The 19,129-nt window shown below is 41.1% G+C and overlaps 1 protein-coding gene across 13 annotated transcripts in view; it reads right to left on the minus strand.

Annotated features, from left to right (window-relative positions):
* Positions 1-19,129, minus strand: part of Asap1 (ArfGAP with SH3 domain, ankyrin repeat and PH domain 1) — a 307,170-nt gene that overhangs the window by 69,845 nt on the left and 218,196 nt on the right. For 7 of the 13 annotated variants that reach the window (XM_039079177.2, NM_001044245.2, XM_063263529.1 and 4 more), the window contains 6 exons: positions 17,565-17,639; positions 16,963-17,012; positions 11,969-12,098; positions 10,731-10,816; positions 5,429-5,504; positions 4,162-4,284 (listed from right to left, as the gene is read on the minus strand). In XM_039079177.2, the coding sequence (XP_038935105.1) occupies positions 4,162-4,284; positions 5,429-5,504; positions 10,731-10,816; positions 11,969-12,098; positions 16,963-17,012; positions 17,565-17,639 (540 nt within the window). Of the gene's footprint in view, positions 1-4,161; positions 4,285-5,428; positions 5,505-10,730; positions 10,817-11,968; positions 12,122-16,962; positions 17,013-17,564; positions 17,640-19,129 lie in introns of those variants that run through there. The other 6 variants (XM_039079180.2, XM_039079174.2, XM_039079178.2 and 3 more) reach the window with 3 other exon arrangements.

The raw sequence follows: 19,129 nt of genomic DNA on the forward strand, positions 1-19,129 counted from the left end.
TGTAGGGCAGAATGAGATCTAGGGGTCTCTTGCAAAATTTATTAACATTTCTTTTTACATTCTTTTATGTACTCATGTACATATGTATATATGTATTATGCATTTATTTAGTGCGTGTGTGCATGTGTGTGTGCGTGTGCGTCCGTGAGCGTGCGTGCTCATGTGCACGCAAAGCAGGAGGATCATTTCCAGGAGTCAATCTCTCCTGAAGGTTATCAGTTCTGGTGGCAAGCACCTTCACCAGGTGAGCCATTAGATCTGCATTTTTTGACTTTCTGTATAATTCCAGAAATTACTTATTAATGACTTTCTTGGGTTAATAAAGGCATATAAATTAGTTTTACTGCATTGAGAAATAATGGCCATTCAGCTTACTTAGTAGAAGGACTTTTTTATTTTTTGCTTTTCTGAGACAGGGTTTCTCTGTGTAGCCCTGGTTATCATGGAACTTGCTCTGTAGATCAAGCTGGCCTCAAACTCAAGAATCTGCGTGCTTCTGCCTCCCAAGTGCTGAGATGACAGGCTTGTGCCTCCATCACCACCTGGTGCACAGTCGCAGTATCAATAAATGAAAGGATGAATTTAGTTTTGAAAAAGTACTGCAAAATTATCAGCACTACTTATAATTTGATGCATATAACTGAAGAATGACATAGGTCTTGAGTTCTTTGATAGCATGAGAGAAATAAACAACATATTCAGGAAAGAAAAATGCCAAGTCCTAAACTCATTTAGGCAAAAACATGCAACAGCGAAAATAAACAATGAACTTGAAACCTTTGGGTAATTTTATGCCAAGAGCTAGGAAATGTATCTACCTCACGGAATCTACCTTACTGATTTCCAATTCGACCTCCTATACCCTAGTAGAGATAGAGAAATCACTTTCTTTGAAGCCACAATGACATGTGATATGCACTGTTAGTCTGTAAAACCTCATCCCTCTGAACTGAATGTAATTCCTATTCACTGATTTAATGGGTTTGTGAATGTTTTCGGTATTCAATTGAAAAGCAAACCTTTACCACAGAGCTTCAAGTTTACAATGGCAGGTGTGGCTGGTGAGTGCCTGAACTCTGGGTAGTGTTTGGCACACTGAGGAGAGAGGGAGGAGCAACAAGCTGAGTAAGTCAACTTGCATCCACATCATGAAAGGCCCATTAGTTTTCAGATACTTTACACTTTCAGATACTAGACACACAATGTATAGAATCACTGTTAGAAGAGTTAACAGAAATATTCACACAGCAAGTAGTTCTTCTAAGTTAGGCTACTTCATAAGGTGAAGATCAGTCATTTCACTGAACATTTTAGTAAAAACCCGATGCTTTAACCTGAAGGAAAGAATGCGCTTGCTTTCCCAGTACCTGGGACCCGCTCACAGCCTAACTCTTTAACAGTTGCTAGGTTGTTTTCCCTTTGCACTGGTTTATTTGAGTGCCCCTGTGTGCTGCAGTCAGAGGACAACTTGCAGAAGTTGGTTCTCTCCACCACACGAGTCCAGGAATCGAGCTAAGGGTTATCAGTCTTGGTGGCATCTTGTTAGACTATTTGGCCCCCTAAAATTCTTGAACTTTCTAGTTAATTGTCAACGTAATACTATCCTGAACCACCTGGGGAGGAGAGTCTGGTGAGGTCAGCTTGGCCTCTGGAAGGGCTCATGTTTATTGGATTAACTGAGATGAGAAGAGCCACCCACCCTGGATGCCCCATGCCCACAGCAGGGATCCTGGAGAGAACCAGAGCAGAGAAGTGAGCTGAGCACTGGAAAGCACTCATTAACTCACTGCTCTCTGCTCCTGACTGTTTCAAGTCTCTGTACTGACTTGCTTGCAATCATGGACAGTAACTTTGAACTGCCTATAATATATATATATTGCTCTTGTTAGGGTGTTTTATCATAGCACCAGGAAGCAAAACTAAGATGGTTTCTTTAAATCAAGCCATGTTAGAAACTGGCAAAAGGTTAATTAGGTTAGATGATTTGCTGGGTGCTTTTCTCATGAAGTATTTTTGATTACTTTGCACTCTTCTGAAATATTAGAAGAGGACAAGAACTCTCTGGTAGATATTATCCTTCAAATTCACTTGGTAGATAGTTTCTATTACCTCAAAGTCGCTAAAAATAATTACTTGATATGTTATTTTGCAATAAGAGGTGATAGCATTAGAAAGGGGTGGGTAGGCATGCTGTGAAATGTTAATTTTAGCTATAGAACACTTAGGAGGAGTGACAATTAAAACCCATTAATCAGCTTCAGGTAGAGTTAAATACCAATCACATCATGCTCATTTCACCTCCCAGATACTCCTTTTGTTATGAAACTTTGCTTCTTCACAAACCTGAGCACAATATAGCAATACTTATATAAAGCAAAATGAACCCCCACCTGCAACCCTGGGGTAACAACACAAAGGTAAGAAATGGTTTTGTGGGAACCAGTAAAGCCATCACAGCTTTCTTTAGACACATGTTTAGTCTTTCCCCTTTCCATTTGGGCCTTTCTATTGCTTGTACACTTAAAAATCATTCAAGATTACTTCTCTTAGGGTTTGCATGTCAGCAGAGAGTATCTGTGCTTCAGCTTCCAATAAAAAAAACTTTCCCTGCTGAAGGGCTTTGCAATGCCATAGGAAGAACAATAATATCAACCAACCAGATCCCCCAGAGTTCCCAGGGACTAAACCATCAAGCAAAGAGAATACATGGCTCCAGCCGCATCTGTAACAAAGGATGATGGCTTTGTTGGACATCAATGGGAGGAGAGGCCCTTGGTAATGTGAAGGGTAGATGCCCCAGTATAGGGGAATGCCAGGGCGGGGAGGAAGAAGGGAGTGGGTGTGTGTGGGAGAACTCTCATAGAAGCAGGGGGAGAGGGGATGGGAGGGGGTTTTTGGAGGGGAAACCAGGAAAGGGGATAACATTTGAAATATAAATAAATAAAATATTCAATAAAAAAAGGAAAAAACAAACAAACAAACAAAAAACCCCTTCCCTTGAGATGGTCTCAGGCTCCTGATCTCAAGCACAGTCACAGCCTGAGTCTGCAGTGGAGATCATGCCTCCATTCACAGATGGTCATAGGAATCGGCCTACTCTGATGGGGCCAGGAGAGCAGGAGACTAGCTACCATTAAGGTTTGCCAAACTACCAAACATTTGTAAAACCTGAACTTGGAGAGGAAAAAGGAAAAAAAATATTTGTAAGATACAGTTACAGCCTTAGAAAAGGAAACCCTTAAAGGCTACAGTATAAGGCCAGTTTCTAGTGCATTCTGGGGGATGGTGATAAAAGGAGGGTGCTTTACCTTTGGCCACATGAATCCATTCAGAAATTTCAGGAATTTAGAAAACAGTGATGTCACTGTTGGGCACTATCATAACAGTTTGGGGACTGACAGAACAAATACATCTTTTATATGACCATTAAACACTGCATTTAAATACTGCATAGACAGGCACATTTGACTTCCGTGTAACAAATGACACTATACCCTCTTTAATGAAGGGATCTACACTTAGCACCCAGACTACAGCAGCCACACAGCAGGTATCAATGTCTGGAAAAATCACATTTGTAACTCAGGGCCTGTGAGTTTCATTAATCTAAATCCACCACTCATTCTATACTATTAACATCTAGAGACCATCTTAACTGAATTTTCTTGATTCTGGGGCAAATTTGGAAAGGACTTTTATCAAAATATTTCCTTAAATCTCTGGGTAAAATGAAAGACCATTTCTGGCCTCCCAGAATGATAAGCATGGTCTGAAGAAGAGAATTATGAGGTGGGCTGCTTGCTTTAAAGGTTAACATAAAGAAAAATCTAAGGCTACAAAGTAGTAGACTCCAGGGTACCATTTATTTATGAGGAGGTGAAAGAACACAGTTTCTTCTTTTTTGAGACAGGTTCTCACTATGTAGACCAGGCTGGCTCTGTAGTCAGAGAGCTCTGCCTGCCTCTGCCTCTCAGTGATAAGCCTTAGAGGCCTGTGCCACCTTGCTTGGTGGGAACACAGCGTCTATACTGGGCATCACTATAGATACATAGTTCTATCTTTTACCTCATCTGTCCCCACACCCACCCCAGTAGGAAGTTATCAATGTGCCTGTTTCACAGATTGAAAAACACAAAGGGAATCACAAGCAGCCTCACTTACACTGTTAGCCCTGCTGGGAACATATAAACCACCTACTTCTTTCGGATCAAGCTGCAGAGAGGATTTTATTAGGTCTCGGAGTGCAGTTAACTGTTTCTTTTCTTCATCTTGGGTTTGCTTTATCTACGAAAGAAAAAGTCAGACCTGTTATTTTATCATTCATTTTAAAAACAAAGCTTAATTATCCAAATATACTACTCACCAAACAATTCAATTTCATAGTCATAGTAAATCTTCCCATTATAGTACTCATACTGCCTGGTACATAAGAGACAGTCTAATCTTGGAAAAATACCCAGAGTTTAGAATTAGCAAGTTATGTACCAGGCATTATTATTAAACAGTACATAGTGACCCCAAAAGCTCTCAATCTATTTAATAAGGTTAGAAAATAATGCTTGTAACATTTATTTCTAGCTTTTGAAAGGATGGACAGAAAGAATGCCATGGTAAAATTATATGGGTCAGAAGAAAATCCTATGAATGACTGAGACACTGATCACCAAAGCATACACCAAAGTTTACATAGAACTGCACCAGGACCAGGATTCCTGCTGCTTATTTCAATCACTTGGGATTTAACTATCAGTGATCCATGTTCAATAATTGAAAAAACATAGGTATCAGGCTGATAATGAATAATCTGAAATGTATGGAAGTAGTACTGTTCTATATTTTCTTGCAATTTGGAATATTTGCATATATATATGAATATGGTGGGGCAAAAGTATAAATATGTAATCAACTTGTTCCACATAGCCTCAAACACACAGGCTAAACATAGTGTCCTACTATATATAGTTTCTGGTATATATGTACACAACTTTTTTTGATTGTGATGTGGCTATGTGTGGAATTTTCTTTCTATGCTGTCAAGCCAGTTTGGTCTTCAGAGTTTCAGATTTTAGAGCATTTCTCACCAGGGATGCCTGTTACTTGTAATTCTAAAACCTTTTCTAAAATTAGGTACTCAGATTCCTAATACAGTTTCTTTTAATGTTCATCAGTCAAGTTATTTCCAAGTTACAATTATTCCATCTCTAAGTATGTACACATACCCCTCCCCTTCTGAAGTTTACTGTTTCATTTCTTATTTGCTCCTCCCACTCTTCACAGCCTGCAGAGGTAAGATGCTAAGATGAAGGCTCTCTGCCAGGTTTACACTGACCTATCTCTGAGCTAATCTGCATAATCCCCTTTCTGATACAGACTTCAAACAGATGGATGCTTCTTAAACGTTAAATGCACATGCTACATAGGGACTTACATTATATAAGTCAGCAGCCAGCTTTTCAATGTACTGTTTCAGTTTATCAGCTGTTTTCAAGCCATCCTGAAAGAAACTACAGTGGAAAACAGTGACTCACCAGCAGTAAAAAGGAGGAATATAATTATGTGCAAAACCCGAGGATTCTTGCCACCTCTCTCTCCCCACACCTTCTCTAAGTAGTTTCCATATAATAAACATGAAGTCAAGTTCAGCACTTGCATAAAGATGTGTCAACAAACAAATTTATGGCTACTATTTGAAGTCACAGTCAGTGCAGATAACACTTGCAGTCCTCACTGATGTCACATGTGTTAACATCCACACACAGATCACTTCCTTGTGGCTGGACCATGTTTGAATCAAAGAGAGAAAGAAAAACTAGCTCCTGGCATTGAGAAGTCCAACTGCACACTAGAGAGTCAGGTCGGAGGCGGCGTGTGCTGACGTACAGGTTTCAGTGTGCCAAGGGTCTGGAAAGCTGCATGCTACACTGCATGGATGGCAAGCTGCATAACTCCCCTATGATAGCAAGAGCTGACAACTGAAGAACCTTTAGTACGAGCTGAGCACTGACTCACAAGTCCCTCTGTTGGCTTGCTTCTCATGGGCCAAGCACTTCAGCTTCCTCTCCACGCTGTAGAGAATGCACAGCGAGGCTTTATACCTTACCAGGTCCACACAGTGGTGGGATTCAGATCCAGGACTGCCTGATACCAAGTCTATACGCAAAGCTGCAGTGAAGTGAGTTCTTATCTTGAGCAAGTGAAGCTAGTTCTTATTGGGGAGGGGGAGTTCCTCAGGACCCTCCCCTGGGGTTCAGTTTACAGAAACCAGGGCATAGGTGTTTGGTACCCCCATGCTCTACTGCCCCTTTCTCTAAGTCTTGCCCTACCCCATGGGATTATTTCCCCACAGACTTGTGGTCTGCCTTGTGTTCTCCAAACAAGTGACGAGGATCATTTCCCTGCCATGCCACAGTGGTCTTGGTGCAATGTAGATGCCCTAAGGAGAAGGATTTTTGAGTCCACTTTGGGATCTACACAAAGCCTCACATCCTCGTTTTCCAGACTCTAAGCCAGGCCCCAAATTCCTGTATCTAATATTGGGCTGATACTTTCTTCCACCCTACAATCTTTAACACTGTGGAAAGCACCACCCTATTTAACTATACAGACATTTCAACAATTTCAAGCAGAGCTACACTAGAGTGCTATATTAGACCCACTGCTGAAGAGGTTTTAGATGTAGATGCTGGGCGCCATCTCATGCTCATCAAATCAAAGTTTCTGGTATGCCATCTAAGGTGTGCACCCTCGAGTAAAAGACACCAGCTGCAGCAATGGCTGTACCACATTCTAGTTCCTAGCTTGCGTGGGCACTGTAGTAGTAGTTGGGGAGGCTGACTGCAGATCATAGTTGTTGCAGGTTCAAGTTCACCTATGTAGGTGAGGCAGAGCAGAGAAAGATGAACAATGTGGAGAAGGGGTATAGGGGCTCTGTTCTCTTTTCCTTTCTCCACTCAGCCCGTTGTCAGCGACACTCACTTTTAGGGTAGATCTTGCCATAGTTAACTCTCTCTGTAACATCCCTCAAGACACAGCTGGCATGGGTCAGGGGTAGGGTGGGGACTGCTAATTCCTGGGTGATTCTAAATCTGGTTAAACTGAAATTGTAGACAAACCATTCCAGATACTTTTTGTTGGTAAAATTCAGTCTTAAGTGTGATTATTTTTATTTAATGTATATGAGTACTCTATCTGCATGTACACCTGCATGCCAGAAGAGGGCATGAGATCCCAGTATAAATGCTTGTAAGCTGGGAATTGAACCCCTGGAAAAACAGACAGTGCTTGTAACAGCTGAGCCATCCGTCCTTCCCTGTGATTTTTATTCTAGTTATAATGCACAACCATCATGTAATTCCAGAACATGTCCATAGTCCCAGGAAGAAACTACTCACTTGCCCCTTCCTACTAATCACTAATCTGATGTCTCCAACTTTTCCTAGAGAGTTCACAATACACATACATGTAATCTGCCATGTGGTCTTCTGTATCTGGCATAATGTTTTATATGTTCATTTGTGTTAAAAGTATGCATCAATGTTTCATTCTTTCACATGGCTAAATACTATTGTACTGTATGGATATCCCCCATTTGTTTAACTTGAAAGGTAAACATGTTTCCAAGTACTATAAATAATAGTTACATAATATTCATTCATCTACTTTTTCTTATGTACATACCTATGTTTGGCTCTTCTGTGTATTTATTTTAAAACTTTTACAAACAATTGTACTACCTTACATTCCTACCAGTGATGCATGGGTTTGCTGTTTTTTTCATAGCCTCTCCAAAACTTACTTCCTATTTTTATTTTAATTATAGCTTTCCCAGGCAATATGAAATGGCGTTTCACTTCTGATTTTTATTTGTCCTTCCCTAATGATTAATAATGCTGAATATTTTATCATGTGATATTTTCCAATTATATATCTCTTTCAAAAAAATGGTTGCTCAAACTCTTTACCCACTCAAAAAAAAATCAGAGTATCCTTTTGTTGTATTCTTTGTACTTCTGTATTCTTTATTAGGTAAGGGGCTTGCAGATGCTTTAGCCCACTCAGTGGGTTGTCTTCCTGTTTTCCTATCAATATCTTTTATAAACAAAGCTTTGAATTTTGATGTTTGACAAATTTGGCTTCTGTGGTTACTATGTCAGTACTGACATATGTTTAAGCAACTACTAAACAAGTGCCCCTATGGACAAGTTACTGATCATTCTGAAGTAAAGTGTCCTGACTGTGTGATATCAAGGGGAAATCACATTGAAAACCGGTGAGCCCAGACATCCTGGACTGTACATAAGTTCCTGGGGGTGTTACTTGTTAGTATAATCTGTTATGATGAAAGAGGAATGCTTGTAAACGCTCTTGACTCTGCAGATCACAATAAATCCCGGAGTAAAAGAGTGGGTGGTTTGTTTAGAAAGTAGGATGCTATTGGCAATGTACACGGTGAGTGAGCAGCGATGTGGGTGAGCTGGAACAGGTAAGGACAGCTAGTTTCTGCTCTCTTTCCAATGTAAACACTAAATCCATACGGAGGTGCTGTGATTCCCCAAAGTATTGTGCAGCAAACTTCCTGGTAAGCACTGGCTGGGTCTGCTGAAAACCATCTGGGAACTGGAGTTGGAGCTCAGAAGAAATCTTTAAATAAAGATGTGAATAGAGAATGCTTTACAGGGCAACACTATGCATATTAAATATGGGTTGGGAGGGACTGTGATAGCAGGAAGAACCTCTGGAGGCAAACCTCCTTAGCTTCTTGATGTTGTGTTCCAACAATAGGGCAACCTAGAGACAAAGCCTGGGATTGGTCAATCCCACCACCTGATAGCTCCGAACCTCAACTCCTGAGGAGCTTGTCCTATGTGTTTGTCCTGCCAATCTCTCTGTGCTCTAGTGAAAGCCTTTGTTACCAGATCCCAAAGTCCACCTGCCCTCCAAGGCCCATCCCAAGTCCCATCACCTTCTTTCAGCTATAGCCACTGCCCTCCTTAGCTTTTTGCAGGAGTCTCTCCTCCTCTTGGTGCCCATGGTGCATGTCATGGAATGCCTTCTGACTATCAGGTACCCGACTGCCAGTATCAGGTGACAACCCCTAGAAGGCAGCTCTGTTTGAATCTAACTTCAGAACCTAGCAAAGCACCCAGCCTTTGGGAAGAGGCCAGTGAATGATTATGGGTAGAAAAGCAGAAAAAGAATAAAGCAACTTTTTTGTTTTGCTGCATCCACTTTAAATAATGCCACTCTCACTTTACTCACAGAGGCTAATGTATACACTTTATGGTTTGGGAAATGCATGCCTGTAGACCTCAAACTCTTCTATCCAGACTTAGGAATTAAGAAAGATTTCTAAAATCAGGTGAAATTTGCAATCAAGTGCTGCAACTCAGAAGATTCAGAGATTCATCTCTTTTGGTAAAAGGTTTGCAGATTAAATGTTTCTAAAAAACCTGAAGCTGATCAAAGACAAAAATATCACCTTAAATTAAAATCAGGGATCACTGCAGCTTACTTTAAAGTTTGTAACTGCCTACTATACCATAAAGGCAAACTTAGCACAGGTCCTCAGGTCAGAGCTTCTGTAGACATTTCACCTTATAACAGTGAATATATTGAATATATATTGAAATACATTCTTTCCACTTACAAAGCACATTTATATAAGAGAGAATTTACCTTGAAAAAGGTTAACAACTTTAAATAAAGATTAATTTGGTCCTTTGTAAAGAGAAATACCCTAACCATAACATCTATCAATGATTCCCAATACCACAGCTGCCCCATCGGTATGTATTTCAAAATGCTTTATTTTATTTTATTCTCATATCCTCATGAAGAACTGGAGGTGCTGGTTACAAGCTCTAACCCCAAATGACAGATGACACTGGTATTCAGTGAGAGGACTGTTGCCAGAAGGGATTTGAACTTGCCCATTAAGCAACTCAAAGTCTGAGATTTTTTTAAATGTGTCATTGCACACGAAGGTCCTCCTAGACCTGGTGTTGTTGAACAGATAAGACAGATCAGAAAGAATTATGCATTTGTTGGTTTGAGAGTATTATTATCTAGTTCAAATGATCTTTATTTGCTCTAGGTTATGAGAGTTGGTGGTGAGCTTTGGACAGGACCTGGCATTCTCTCCTCTGTATATCAGCTAACAGACGCTAACGGTGCGTTCTCACACAGGCTCCAGCTGGACACTTGGCCCAGTAAATAAAGAAGATGAGCAATCAGACACTGCCATGGACTCACGACAGAATGGAATCACACACACTGAAGGTGCTGTAGGGCAGAGCCATGTTTGTCTCGGGACAGAGCACTTTCACAGGAATCTTTCTACAGAGCTAAGCATCTAAAATGCTCCAAGAATTAAAGTTTGGATAATGAATCCCCACCAAGAAACTGTGGGTGGGAATACATGGTAAAAAGTAACAGGGAAAACAAAAAGAATTGTGTACGGACAGAGGTGGTGTCAACAGAATGGTCTTGGGGACAAGGGCTTATGCACAAGCTGTGGAGAAGACATGGCTTCAGACTAATCAAACAGTTGTTTATTGTAAGCTGCTAATTTATACAAAATGCTGGTGATGGAAGACAATAATACGGTTTCTCATCTATTTAGCTGTTACTATTGATAGTCACTAAATGAAAGAGAATCAAGAGAAGATCAGTGAAATGAAGGGGCCCAGTGAGGGTTGCTAACGACCACTGATAAGTAATGCAACACTTACTTGCATTGTGCATGATAATACTTTATGAGGTTCTGCAGCAGGTCCACACCCTTTTTGGTCTTGATTTCATTAACTTTAATGAGATACTGTGGAGAGAAAGTAGATTTTCATGTTGACAACTCCAGACGGGCCTCTCAAGTTCATGTGGAAGCATTGCTAAACCTGCCCAGGTAGGTGAGCTTTGTTTAGGGAAGGCTGTTGGAGCTCAGTCAGTGTGCACAAATGCAATTAGTGTTAGCGTTTGTTTGCTAACTCCTTTACAAGACAAGAATGAAACACAGCAAACACACTCCATGTCATGATTGCTTTCCCTAGTGCCGTGGCTTTCAAACATATTCACACAGTCCTGAGCGACAGACTGCTCTCTGCAGAAGACAGGTAGGAGAGCAGTCCTTCAAGAATGTTCCATGAGACACTGAAACTTTAAACGAGGAAATGAATCAGAGGAAGAAATCTCTATTTAAAAAGAAGCAAGTCAGAAAAAATAAAAATGAGGTGCTGTAGCTAACCACAGTGCTACTCACTGGCTTTGGTCTTATCATTGGCCCAAATCTTCTACTGACAGACACTGTGCTTGTCAAAGTTAAGAAGGAGTCCGTACATTGAAAAGGTCAAGGACCCATAGGTTTATGAGGAAGAAAAAGATACAAAAGACCCCCACCTCAAAACAAAAAACAACAACAAAAAAAAAGGTGGGGGTAGGGGTGAACTTAGAGGAGAAAAACTTAAATTACACACTCTCCATTAGGGTTTTATAAGTCAGAAAGTATCTCCATTACTCAAGTTGCCTTACAGTGAGTGCTAAAATCAATGGGGTACAGGTTTTGATGGGATTTCAGTTTGAGAACCACAGCTGTTAAGTTAAAGGCAGCATGCTTTTTCTGCATTTTTCCATGAGCTCAGACTTCCTTAGCTTCATCTAAACTTTCACTCAGGCTGGATCCATGCTTTAAACAACCACATGCTCCAAAGCAGTACTACGCACCCATGTTACCTCCCACCAGGACTCCCCCCAGTCACTCACAAGCAACATTAAGGTTCTCACCAATGAATCCTGATTTGGCTTAAAGAGGCCCATAGGACCAAGGGCTCAAAATATGAGACAACAGTGCAATGTCGGATCCCAAAGGGCTTGGAGAAAAAGGGAGATTAGAATCCTTAGGAAACAGTCCCCCCTCTAAGCATCAAACCTAGCCTGCTGAGGAGCAGAAGTTTAGTCTGGGAAGGTCTGTTCTTACTTCACACATCTGGAGCTGAAAAAGCCGCCGTTCCTTTTCCATTTCTTCTGCAATCTCAGCTCCTGTTATCTCTGTTCGGATCATCCCGTGCTGTTTTGCGTGCTCTCTTTTCTCCTTCTCGATTTTTGTACTGCAACAAAAGCACATGCCACACTAAAAGAAAGATAACCCACAATACCAAGTGTGAACCTGAGAGCAAACTTGACTCTGGATGATGCTGTATTAATGGGTCCACTAAATGTGGCATATATACCCCGGATAGAGTGGGGTGGGTGGGGTAGGCTGTGATTATGGGGCAGTTGTGTATGTGTATGCAGAGAGTAAATGGGAGCTCTTATTATCTCCCATGCAAAAACACCAATTTTGAACTGAGGATGTAGCCTGGGGTAGAGTGCAAGACCTTGGGCTCAACCCTTGTGAAGCAAAGCAGTTTTAAAGATGAACACCATTGGTGTCTTTCTCTTACTCAAACCACTGAAAGTTTAACTTCTAGTTAAGAGGCAACATTTCTTAACATGACAGAACCAAATCATTAGTAGAAATGTGAGTTCAAAGGGAACAAACATATTGTGTGAACTTCATCTAGGAAGCTTATACTTCCACTCAGAGTTTAGACACACAGTTCTTTTTATATTTTGGTTGGCAGGAGTAAATTTGAACAGTTTACTTTTTCTTAAGTAAATGACTTTTTGATGAAAAAGAAGCAGAAAGTTAAGAGACTTCTGATTTATTTAAAGACAAAGTATAAACAGATTTTGGTCAGGACATTTAAAAACTAGACAAAAAGTGTCATATTTCACTACTTGTCATGGAACTATAGGAGAAATGCCTATATCTAATTTGGGATTTTCAGTGAGGAGGAGAGGGTTCCATGAACCTCCAGGATGTGAAGGTAGGCACACATTAACCCTATAGTACCCGAGGGTAGTGATGCCTGCTCTCTGGTACTCTTAAATACACTTAACTTGAGATGGACTTCAAACTTCGGAAATATCCTTGACTTTCCAACTGTGACAGCAAAGACTGACTGATTTAAATTTTCAGTTGTAGTGGATGTAGAATGGGGAGGCAAATGCAATAAAAGGTAAGTAGCCTTGCCTATACACAGACACGGGGAACCAATCTGTCAACCAATGGTAAAGCTATGGCAAACTTGGTGGAGACTCACTCTCATCCATCAAAAGCTGCACTAGGCAACATTTGGGCCATGTGACCTTAGCAATCAAAGGAAGGATTTTAGTGGAGAGAGTTAAATCTCAGCTTTCTCCACTGACGTGGTTGGGGTGAGGAGAAGCATGGGAGACAGATGTGACTAGCTGTCTGGTTCACTGTGGTGACAACACCTGACAGGAGTTTACTCCCTTTGCCTCTGTGGACTCACAGTGGCATAGTAGTCAAGGGGTGAACAAGATGAGATCATCTAGGACAAGAAGAGCTGAAGACAATGACAGAAGAAAGAACTTGCCTAATATTTAAAGGCAGAGTTAAAACAGGAGTAAGAATGAAGGCTGTCCTCCATGGGGAAGAGAAGGAGGGAAAACCAAAATCAGGATATATTATGTGAGAAAAAAAATCTTTTCAAAAATAGAGAAAGAAAAGAAAGGAAGGAAAGGAAGGAAGGAGGAAAAGTACAGGAAAGACAGAGGAAATGCAGTTCTGGGTGAGAGAGAGAGTTGGATAGACAGTTAAGTTTCCGAGATGGTCCTCCTTGGTGAGCACATGTAAGGACGGACAGAGTTAAAGTTATCTAGCCACAGAGTTTTAACTCTGACATCTGCCTGGGCACTGAGCTTTCTGTTGCCTCACTAAATAAGATCTCATGGTGATTTCTAGAGCTTTTGAAATGAGAGGGACAGAAGCTGTTGTCCTTTGGTTTAGAACACTGTTTACTTCAACTTTCTGATGTTCCTTACTTCAAACTAAGGTTTTCTTTTTAGCTTAGATTCTCTCTTTTGAATAGATCCTGGCTTTTGTAATTAGAAAGCAAAACAAAACTCTACCTTTTAAAATGCCACTCACTATGTAGAGTCACCTGGAAGGGGTGGAGGGAACTGTAAGCTTTCTGGACTGCTAACAAGAAAGCTATACTGCCATCCTAAAAACCCCAAAGGAGGCTGCTTCATGGCTGTGAACTCTAGATCTTACCTCTGCTTGGATCTACAAGCTCGAGTGATCATGCTCAACTACCCTTCAATATTGTAAGGGAAATTTATAAAATCAAACTCTCATTCTGAAGATGCTAGAATAAAGACAAAATGTGACCTCTTTTACAGTTGTTTGATGGGAACCACTAGAGTTAATACAGAGGACTACACCAGAAAAGACGGTTATATAAACCTGCTGCTGATGCAAACATTGCCGGAGGTGGAAAGAAGGAACTGGCAGATAGTAGATAACAATTACTGTAGTGGCAAGTGCAAGGTATATACCGAATAGAAATACTATTAGTGGGTCTCTAGCATCTACTGGCTAGAAGATAAATGCTCATAAAAGGTTCATACAAAACTAAGCAAATGAACTGAGGCAGCTAGTCATTAAAAAAAAAAGTAAAAATCTACTAGAAGAAAGGAGAGTCAATCATAATATACCAGTTAGATAAAAATATAAACACTGACAGTTTATCTAAAAACTGTTATTAACCAAGCTGGAAAATGGAGGTAGCAAGGTGATGGCTGCTAGTACAAAGGGGTTAAATTTACACACGCCAGAGCAATATGTTCCAGATAGGCCAAGGAACAAGAACAAGAAATATTGTGATATAGAGATAGGCAAACTGGAAACCAAGAGAAAGGGTTGGAGGAAAAAAGTAGGACTGGCAGATCAGGACAGTGGGCAGAGAAAACTATGCCAAGGGGTGGGTATGGGCAGGGAGGTGCACTCACTGCTTACTTAACTCTCTCCCACTCCATGGCTGATAGGGCCTCACACCACTAGGAAAGCCCAGTTATTGACTTTAGACTTGGACAAGTGAGAGATGCTGTGTGGGAGTCTGGTCCTTTCTAGAAGGCTTTCCACTCTATGATAAACATCTACAATGTTTAAGGCACTGCTATTGGGAGCTTCTACAACCTGCTGCTGTAGTCTTTGTTGATATAATACATTTGGTGCTTTAATTTAAATTCATATGCTATTTTGATAAAAATAATGATTATTATAACACTAAATGCTGAGAATGGTGGTGTATGCTTGCAATCCAAAGCTTGTAGCTGGTTTGAACTACACAGAGAGTTCAATGCCAATCTTAGCTACATGGTAAGGTTGCCTCAAAATACCAAGAGCAGGGGAGTAGCTCAGGGTCAGGGAGCTTCCTTAGTTTGTGCAGGACTCTGAGTTTGCTCCTCAGCACAATATAAACAAAGAACAATAATTAAGTAATGACTCTGCAGAGAACTACTTCAATACATTATTTTGTGGTCACAAAAGCTTAAGTAGTAGTTAACTTTTATGTAAAGGCCATGAAAAATAAAGTATCATGGCTCAAGATCACAAAACTGGTAATGGTGCTCAAGTCCACAAACTTAACCACACTCCTCACTGCCTCTTGAGTTGTACAAGCCATAGAAAGTGGCTAGGCTTCTTGGTTATTTGAAAGGTAATAAATTAAACATCTTTGCTTTTGCAGTAAAAGTATAGATTCATGCAGTAAAACAGTACACTGCACGGACCCACCCCAGTGGGCTGGAGCAAGCGTTAACTCTCTGTGTAAGGCATTTTGTTTGTGGTTTTAAAAACCAAATGAGCTCCCTCTTACATTAAGAGGAGAAATACTGCCCTCTTTCCTATCATCAAACTCCAATGAGAAAGAAACCTATTTTAAGAAAGAAATGTATTGACAGGAACTTATTAAAAACAAAACCAAACTCAAGTCTTATTTGGAGGACTTAACAACAGAGACTACTTAACTCACTGTCTCACAGGCCATCTCACTGGCTCTCCATGAGAGACAATGAACTCAACACTCACCCACACTGGAGGACCACCATACACACCTTTTGGTTTCCAGCTGCATTTCTAACTGTCCACACACACGACGGTTTCTAAGGCAGTGCTTCTACAACAACGCACTATTATACAAGTTTTACAAAAACAGTTTGGGAAAAATACACGTGATCCCCAAGTTATTCTGCTTCTGTTCTCATTAGGCTGCTATTGCTGTCCACAGAAATGGCTTTCACTCTGCAAACTTATACCTACATAAGCTTTGAAACAGATATATTTCCTCCCACTGTCTGCTGTTACAAGCCTCTCAGAGAATAGGAATAAAGGGACTGTGTGTGGTACATGTGTCACTCCAGCAACTAGAGACAGGGGCCAGAGGATCATGAGTTTGAGGCCAGCTTGGGCCTATGATCCTCCTGAACACCATGAAAATCCCAGAGTCAACTTCTCTGGCTCCAAGTTGTAACGCTCAGTGTATGGGTCAGACCGATCCAGCATGAATGCCAGCATAATGGGCTAGTCTACAATTAGACTTCAGTTTCCTGACGACAGAGAGAGAGGTACACATTCATGAGTGATGTGAGGGAGTCATGCTTGTAAAACACATATTTGGTGTCAACCCTGGCAGAGAAAAACGGTATCACAAACATCAGTTAGTCTTTGATTATTAACTAACTGTTGTACTACATAGAAATGCACATGGTTTATAGTTATGTGATATGATAATAAAAGAACATTGTGCGTTTCATATACTTCCAACCTGACAGTTCATACCAGCAACCAAAATAGTGCCTGTGATTCCACAGTTAGGACAGGCAGTGTAAGGTTTTCTAGGTGTTTAATTCTTTGAGGCATTGTCTTACCATGTAGCGCAGGCAGCCCTTGCATTTACTAGAGCCCAGGAGCTTAGCCTCCAGAGTGCTGGGATACTTGTGTGTGTGGCTTTTAACTGGATCATTGGTAATATTATCGGGTCTCTGTCTTGTTCTCGACTTGTGGAAACTCATGACAATGACCATAACATAAAGCTTTACATGAAATAAAACAGCACTTACAACTTCGTCTCATAATCTTTCCAGGCTTTGTCAAATGGCTTCTTGAGATCCTTAGAAAAGAGAAAACGAGAAAATGAAAACTGTTATTCATTTTGCCTCCAACAAATAACAAAAAACCCAAACAAACCAAACCAAACCAAAAAACCCCAAAAAACAAAAAAACCCTCTGAACAAAACACAACTTCCTTTTGGAGATCTGAAACCACATGTGCACTGTTCACAGGTGAGAAGCCCAACAGAGGTGGGAGGGTGAGCTCTCCTACACCTATCAAAGAAACAAGAACCAGAGCTGCTCAGAGCCAGTCTACCAATAACCCTGGGAGGCCAGACTGGGCCCAGCTTCACCCCCTTCACCCCCATCCTCACCCCTACTGGGGAATGATCAATCTTTCTCAAAGGGCCTAGCCTTGTTCCTAGTCAGTACCATTATGTGAAATCGTAACACTTTTTCTAATGACAATTTTCCAATATTTTGTGCTGAAAATGTTCAGAGATCTTCAAATACAAGTACTACTATGACTGTAAAAAAAAGGGAAGAAACAATTCCAAATAAACCCAACTCTTTCAACTGGAGACTGAAATAATAATTTCTGGCCACTTACTCCTTTGACCCCCTTCAGGTCTCCTTTTAACAAGGAATCCAAGGTGAAGATCACATTGTGGCTCAGACCCTGGAGCTGAAAAATCAACATAAAGAAAAAATAGGAGACAGTTAAAAGGAATGCACAATAAACAGTGAAGTCTCTTCCTGTGGACTCGCGCACCCACCCAGGGCTTAGTGGAGAGCTCTATGCCTGTTGTATGTCTACTGTATGCCTGCTGTATGTCTACTGTATGCACATGCCGTCCTCTTGCTATGTAAGCCCCGACCCTGCAGCTGAAGGAGTGAGAGGGAGAGGTGACGTGTAAGAATCCCAGCTGGAAGCAGAGCTGCAGTGTCATCCCAGAGTGATGCGCTGAGACACTGCTGTCACATACAGATGGGTACAAGTGACTGCAACTCATTCCAGCACTTTCAGAGCAACTTCTAACGAAGTCGCAAGTCTTGGTTTGACTTTTTTTTAGTCACCTGTCAAGAATATGGAGGGACGTGTGTAACTGGCTTTTACTGTTTCCTGTTTGTACTCCTATGGTATGTACTTTCCCTGTGATTATACTTATCTTGCATGAGACTGGACACTCACTGATGACAGGGACCTTGGCTGTTCTGCTCACAGCTGCACCCTCAGCTGCTATAATTATTATTATTATTATTATTATTATTATTATTATTATTATTATTGACAGGTCTAGCTATGTAGCCCATGCTACCTTTGAATTCAATCTTTCTGCGTTGGATTACAGGTCCCTAGGCATGAGTCACAACACTCAGCTAAAACATCTTCAAGGGTTGGGGAGCAGGTTTTCTCTTGCTCTGTAGCAGTAGTCTGTACTCTGACACAGTACAGAGATGTCTAATGAAGAGGGAGGTTGAGCTGCTGCCCAGGGGGAGGAAAGCAGCAGAGGAGCCGAAGGATGGTTTTAAATACAGTCAAGAAGACCCTGGTAATTCCCTAAGAAACCTGAGCTGGCAGAGCTCTGCAGAACCAAAGCACAGATAGGTTTTGGGTCTCTTCCTTTAAGAACATTTTCCTCCCATGTAAGTGTATCTACCTGTCAGCATGTCTACCTATCCATCCAGTCCTCACTGATGAGAGAAGAACCACACATTGTGCAGGCAGGCAGAGTGGAGGGACTGCATCCTATTGCCAGCAGGTGAAGACAGAGTGAGCCAACACAAAGGCTCAGTGCCAGTTTACAGACACTTGGTGAGTGCTGAAAAATCGCTCATTTTTTTAAAATGCCAGTTATGAATCTTAAAATGAGGGGGCAGAGAAAAGAAATCCTGTCTTTTAGCTCTGTCTTCTCCTAGGGTGTCTCTGTTGCTCACACCTTGGGTTTCCCAGCAGCTCTGTCTAAACTTCCACTGGCTTTATATTCAAGGAAGGTTTTCCAGTATATACCACCAGAGGGCGTAGGGTTCCTGTCCAGGCAATTCTGTGTAACAGAGACAACTGAGCTTAGCAAGCAGGCCAGATTGCTAAATTCTGAGTGTCTATGAGAATCCACAATAATGGTTTTGGAAAGTAGGGCAAAAAGACCTCTTAAGAGTTTATGTATTTTAAAA

This window comes from Rattus norvegicus, chromosome 7 (genome assembly GCF_036323735.1).
Source record: "Rattus norvegicus strain BN/NHsdMcwi chromosome 7, GRCr8, whole genome shotgun sequence".
Taxonomy (NCBI): domain Eukaryota; kingdom Metazoa; phylum Chordata; class Mammalia; order Rodentia; family Muridae; genus Rattus; species Rattus norvegicus.